Here is a 6,660-nt window from a genome sequence, read left to right on the forward strand (position 1 = left end):
CCTTTTTCTTTCACAGCTCTATTCTGATTTATGAAAGCCTTGGTGTCGTAGAATTCCAACCGAGCACAAACCATAATTATTAATTCATCCTCCGTGATCATTTTCCAATTGTTGGCACTTCCGTGAATTAAAAGGGACGTCATTCATACATCACTACTGGGGGTGTAACGGGATAATCTGTGATCTAGATAGATAGATAGACCTTTATTGTCATTATCACAAGGACAATGAAATTGCAGCAACCGTTTCAGTGCAAAGAAATTGGCATAAAAAATACAGAACATAATATAAAATATGGTATAAAGTATAAAAAATATGTAGAAAAATATATACAATGAACTGTGCCATATAAGACTATGAGCATATATGTACATTATGGATGTGCAAAAAAGCGAGCATTTAAATAACCAGATTTACATATGCATATGTACATAAGCAGTACATAAATATATGGACATGTACTGTACAGCATGATGAGCAGTTATCTGTGTGAGTTGGAGTTTAACATAGATACTGCTTTTGGAAAGAAGCTGTTTTTCAGTCTGTTTGTTTTTGTTTTGATGCCTCTGTAACGCCTTCCAGAGGGCATCAGGGCAAACAAGTCCGAACCGGGGTGTGAACTGTCCTTGATGATGTTTTGAGCTCTGCTGAGGCAGCGTGCAGAGTAGATGTCAGGGTGGGGAGGGGGCATCCAATGATCTTCTGAGCTGTGTCTACCACTCTCTGGAGCCTCTCCTTGTCTGCGACGGTGCAGCTGCCGAACCAAACTGTGATGCAGTACGTGAGCAGGCTCTGGATGGATGACTGGTAGAAGGTCAGCAGCAGGTTGGTGCAGAGGCGGTTCTTCCTGAGGACCCTCAGGAAGTGCAGACGCTGCTGAGCCTTTTTGATGACAGCTGTGATGTTGGCTGTCCAAGAGAGGTCGTCTGAGATGAGGACGCCGAGGAACCTGATGGTGTGGACCCTCTCCACAAGCTCACCATTGATGTGGAGGGGGGCGGGGTCCGGGCTGTGCTTCCTGAAGTCGATGATGACTTCCCTGGTCTTCTTGGTGTTCAGAGTGAGGTTGTTCTCTGAAGACCAGGTTGCCAGCTTCAGGACCTCCTCCCCGTAGGCAGACTCCTCCCCTCTGGAGATGAGTCCAACCACTGTGGTGTCATCAGCGAATTCTATGATCCGGTTATTGTGGTGGGCTGGACTGCAGTCGTAGGTGTAGAGGCAGTACAGCAGAGGGCTCAGCACACAGCCCTGAGGAGAGCCGATGCTGAGTGTGCAGGTGGAGGAGAGGTGGGGGCCGAGTCTCACAGCCTGTGAGCGGTCTGAGAGGAAGTTGTAGATCCAGTTGCATGTGGGGGGAGGGATACCAAGAGTGGCCCGTTTCTCACAGAGTCTGTCCGGGATTATTGTGTTATCTGTACGGATCAGAAGACACGGTTCGGCACATCCGTGTACGGCGGACCACCTCGACCCCTACCCCCACGCTCACATCATTTAAATCAATTGTAAATCATCTTTGTTTTAACAAACCCTAAAGTAGCTGCTTCACGGTTATCTTAAAGTCTGTTCACCTGAAGCTTCCGCTGCATGTGGGAGGAGCTTCTGTCAAAAACTTTTCTTGACTTAATCATGGAGGATGTGGATCGATGGATATCAGGATTATTTCATTTTAAGAGCTGAATAAAAGCATTGTTACATCTTTCCATTTCTGGATTCAGAGAATCTCTCAGTTGAGATCCACCTTAGCAGCAGCTGTCCTTCACAGGAGAAAGGCACTTCTCTGTAACCACGACAAATGCAGTCAGGGACGATAGTACGGCAGGCCAGAGGGGATCATAAATCACCAGGAACAGCGGGCACAGCAGCACCATGTTTTATAGATAACAATGTTTACATTTTCCAGAGTTATTTTCAATAAAACAATGAATACCAAAAAATAATTTTAAGTTTAATTTTAACTGTTTTATTTGTGGACATCAGGGAGGTGGGGAGAGAAAATTAGATGGATTTGGTTTTGTATGTATAACCTTCTGTTCTCTGTTTTTGTAGATCTAAAGACATGTAAATGTCATCAGAAACATGTTTTGGCTTGTTGTTTGTCTTCAATGTTTAAAGATGTTTTGTTTTAATAAATAGGCCTCGATGAGCAAAAGACATTAAATATTTGTTTTGAAGCTTTTCCAAAAATACATTTTTGGCTTTTATCTTGTTTTTTTACTGATCTGAAAAATGATCTGAACCGTAAGTTTTGTGATCCGTTTCTCAGCTAGTAATAGCTGTTCATTTCTCTAAAGAAGTCTGTGGGATTTTGGCTTTTTGGAGCCAGCAGCTGCTTCCTGTTTGGAACACATAGGGGGAGGGGTCACTCAGTCCAGGTCTCATGTAGAGTCAATGATTACAACAGACTCACCCATACACTACAACTCCCACAAGCCTCAGAAGAACATGAGTGTATTTTGGTGAAACTGCAGGCTGTTCTGTTTTTTCCTCAAAGGTGGTTTTTATCTGTAGGTGGAGCTCTAACCTTTGCTCCTAACTGATGCTTTGGTTATTGTGGAACACAGAAACATTGAAATGGTTTATTCCTAATCGACGTGGGGGTGGAGTCTGACCCGTGGAATGTCAGACTTTCATCTCTGAAGTGGCGTCCTCCGTCCACGTTTATATGTTTAGTGCACTGAAGGAAAGCTAAAGCTCTGGGAATGTTCTGCTTTTCCAGGAATCTGGGGAAGAACGGCTTGTCCACCAGCAGCATCCTCCTGGACCGGTGTCCCCCTCCGCGGCCTCCCGCTCCCCCCTCTCCTCCGCTCCCAAAAGACAAGCTCAACCCCCCCACGCCCAGTATCTATGTAAGTGAAACATCCATGGCGGTGAGGTTCTCCATCCTCCTTCCTTCCCTGACGCTCCTCTGTGTCCTACCTGACATGCAGCTGGAGAACAAGAGGGATGCCTTCTTCCCCCCCCTCCACCAGTTCTGCACCAACCCGGCCAACCCGGTCACGGTCATCAGGGGGCTGGCTGGAGCGCTCAAGCTGGGTAAGACGCCATCAGCACCTCACACGTTAGACAGACAGCATGGAATCGTGGGTGTTTTAGACTCGCCCTCCATCCTCATGACTTCTTACAGTTGTGACAGTAGCACCACCTGCAGGTGAGAAGCGTTACTGCACTCACCCCACAGATCTGTCCTTGAAGCTCCTTCCACCCACAGCAGCTTTTAGGAAGAATTAGAATTATGTTGGAACTGTTGAAACAGCTTTTCGTTGTTGTTGTTGTAAAATAAACTGTATTTGATAATTCTTTGACTAAAAACAGTTTGACTGAACTTAAAGCTGACTTTATCCAAAGTTCAGGAAAGGTTCAGGTCCAGAAGCATCATTACTGTGAGACATTTCATCAGTATGAGGAGTACAGTCAGAGTCAGTAATCTTCAAGCTTTTATCTTAGAACAGGAATCTGCAACCTTTAACAGTAAAAGATCCATTTGGGTTTGTTCTGTACTGATCAAAACTTACTGCTGTAAGTTTTATTAAAATGTATTTTTTAATAAATATAAATTATGCTTCTTTTGTGGCATGAATAAAAAGAGAAATATAAAAGGAAATGCTTTATAATTTCTCCAAATGTGAAATTATTTTTTATGTTTGACAGAAGCTCGTATGATTTCCTTTCATATTGTCTTGTGCCAGACCGGATCATAACAGTGCCGCTCTGGACCGCATAAGATAATATGTGCTTTAATCTCATCAAGGATCAGACTTTCCACCAAAGTTTTTCTTAGTGTTTGAGATCGGTGTATTCTGGAGGAAGTATAGAGCTATTAATCTTTTTGTTTGAAAATACATCAAAAATGATCAGAGTGGGACTTTAAGTGTGAGAACCTCATCTGCATCCCTTTGTCATTCACGTCATATGTTTTTCTGCTGTTTCTTTGCCTCATAACCACAGATTTAGGGCTGTTCTCCACAAAGACTTTGGTCGAGGCCAACCCCGAACACCTGGTGGAGGTGCGGACCCAGCTCGCCCAGCCCGCCGATGAGAACTGGGACCCCAGCGGCAGCAAGAAGATGTGGCGCTGCGAGAGCAGCCGCTCCCACACCACCATCCTCAAATACGCCCAGTACCAGGCCTCGTCCTTCCAGGAGTCTCTGCGGGTCAGAACGCCTTCCAGAACTCCATGCACAGAACCTCAACTGAAAATAAAACATAACTCTGTGTCTTTTAGGAGGAGAATGAGAAAAAGAAAGAGGTGGAGGCAGAAGCAGGTTCCCCAGAGAGGTATTTTGTATGTTTAGCTGTAGATTTGGTTTTTCACTGTGTTTTTATCAACCTCTCTCTGCTCGCTTTCTCTCAGTTTGATGCGCAGAAGAAAAGCTCCATTCAAGCACATCAAGTTTGGAACCAACATCGACCTTTCAGACGAGAAGAAGTGAGTCTTCAGCAGCATTTTTCCCTCGACTTGTTCTTCCTGCTAAGGCAGGAGTCTCAAACTCAATCGCACAAGGGGCCAAAATCTAAAACACACCTTAGGTTACGGGCCGAACAGGATATTATTGAACAATCTAAAACTACTTTATGAAAACTGTAAACCCGTAACTTTTTAAGATAATTATGAATATAAATATATAGCATTACCTGCAATAATGCCAGTGTGAATGATGTAAGCTGTATTTGGCCACAGTGCTGATAGTTGAAGATGCTGAAATTGATAGCTAAAAATACTGAAACTGATAGCTGAAATCATTGAAGATATAGCTGAAAGCGCTGAAGCTATTAGCTGAAAACAATGAAGGTAATACCTGAAAATGCTGAAGTTGATAGCTGAAAACTCTGAAGGTGATGTTTGAAAACGCTGAAACTGATAGCTGAAATCGCGGATGCTATTCGATGAAAATCATAAAGCTACAAGCTGAAACCAATGAAGCTAAAAGCTGAAAACACTGAAGTTTATCCCTGGAAACAGTGAAGCTGATAGCTGAAAACTCTAAAGCTATAAGCTGAAAACACTGAAGTTTATCCCAGAAAATGCTGAAGCTGATAGCTGAAAATCCCAAAGTTGATAGCTGAAAACTTTGAAGCTGATAGCCAGCTAAAATATTAGCTAAATGCCAAATTAGCCTATAAACTTTAAAAAAAGACTGGTTAGCTAGTATGTAGCAGAAGATTTAACTAAACTATAAAACAGCCTAAAAATCTCAGCAAATGCCAAAACAGTCAAAAAATCTATCAGAATGCCAGCTTTTAAATCTGGAACTGTTTAACACAATTACAAATGAAAAGGCAGAAATATTTTCTCAGAATAAAAATATACAAGTTAAAAGTAAGCGCAACATCCATTAATAATAAATCAAAATGATCTGGAGGGCCGTATACGACTCCCCTGAGGGCCGGATCCGGCCCCCGGGCCTTGACTTTGACACGTGTGTGCTAAGGAGTGTGTTTTCCAGGTGGAAGCTGCAGCTGCAGGAGCTGACCAAGCTGCCGGCCTTTGCCCGGGTGGTGTCTGCCGGTAACCTGCTCAGTCACGTGGGACACACCATCCTGGGCATGAACACCGTCCAGCTGTACATGAAGGTGCCGGGCTGCAGGACGCCAGGTAGTCCCTCTGCTTTCTTCTCTCCCGGACTCTCTTCCTTTGCTCCTTTCATTCCAATCTTTCTTTTTTGCAGGCCACCAGGAGAACAACAACTTCTGCTCCGTCAACATCAACATCGGTCCCGGCGACTGCGAATGGTTCGCCGTCCCTGAGGCGTACTGGGGCGTCATCAACAGCTTCTGTGAAAAGTATGGCGGTGGAAGTGGCGGCGGTTTGTTGAGCGGTCCTCGGTGACTGATGTCTCCTGTAACTTTTTTGCAGGAACAACATCAATTTTCTGATGGGCTCCTGGTGGCCCAACCTGGAGGACCTGTACGAGACCGACGTGCCCGTTTACCGCTTCATCCAGCGGCCTGGAGACTTGGTGTGGCTCAACACCGGCGCCATCCACTGGGTTCAGGCCATCGGCTGGTGCAACAATATTGCGTGGAACGTGGGACCCCTCACAGGTGAGAGCAGCAGGTCCTCAGAAGGGGATTCATAACAGGAAGCTGACGGAGGGTTTATGTCATCCACAGCATATCAGTACAAGCTGGCAGTGGAGCGCTACGAGTGGAACAAGCTGCAGAGCGTCAAATCCATCGTCCCCATGATCCATCTCTCCTGGAACATGGCGAGGAACATCAAAGTCTCGGACCATAAGCTTTTTGAGATGATCAAGTGAGGACTGGATGGTTTAGGACCCAGGTTGCTGTGGGTGCGGTCCTGAGCTGACAGGTGTCGTCTGTTTGTCAGGTACTGCTTGTTGCGGACGCTGAAGCAGTGTCAGGTGCAGAGGGACATGCTGCAGGCTGCCGGGAAGGAGCTGGTGTGGCACTGCAGGACGCAGAGCGAGCCGGCGCATTACTGCAGCGTTTGTGAAGTAAGCTCACCGATGTGGACACCGGGCTGCTGCGTCCTCGCCACTGCGCTCACGCCGCTTCCTGTGTTTCAGGTGGAGGTGTTCGACCTGCTTTTTGTGACCAGTGAGAGCAACAGCAGGAAGACGTACATCGTTCACTGCCAGGACTGCGCGCGCAGGGCCAGCGCCAACCTGGACAACTTTGTGGTGCTGGAGCAGTACAAGA

The 6,660-nt window shown here is 45.7% G+C and overlaps 1 protein-coding gene across 3 annotated transcripts in view; it reads left to right on the forward strand.

Moving 5' to 3' along the window:
* Nucleotides 1-6,660, forward strand: part of kdm6a (lysine (K)-specific demethylase 6A) — a 30,991-nt gene that overhangs the window by 23,941 nt on the left and 390 nt on the right. For all 3 annotated transcript variants that reach the window (XM_024286316.2, XM_036209597.1, XM_036209599.1), the window contains 11 exons: nt 2,717-2,846; nt 2,928-3,033; nt 3,946-4,151; nt 4,223-4,275; nt 4,352-4,426; nt 5,445-5,593; nt 5,667-5,781; nt 5,855-6,042; nt 6,112-6,253; nt 6,329-6,455; nt 6,528-6,641. In XM_024286316.2, coding sequence (XP_024142084.2) covers nt 2,717-2,846; nt 2,928-3,033; nt 3,946-4,151; nt 4,223-4,275; nt 4,352-4,426; nt 5,445-5,593; nt 5,667-5,781; nt 5,855-6,042; nt 6,112-6,253; nt 6,329-6,455; nt 6,528-6,641 — 1,405 coding nt within the window. The remainder of the gene's footprint in view (nt 1-2,716; nt 2,847-2,927; nt 3,034-3,945; nt 4,152-4,222; nt 4,276-4,351; nt 4,427-5,444; nt 5,594-5,666; nt 5,782-5,854; nt 6,043-6,111; nt 6,254-6,328; nt 6,456-6,527; nt 6,642-6,660) is intronic.

This window comes from Oryzias melastigma, linkage group LG21, assembly GCF_002922805.2.
Source record: "Oryzias melastigma strain HK-1 linkage group LG21, ASM292280v2, whole genome shotgun sequence".
Taxonomy (NCBI): Eukaryota; Metazoa; Chordata; class Actinopteri; order Beloniformes; family Adrianichthyidae; genus Oryzias; species Oryzias melastigma.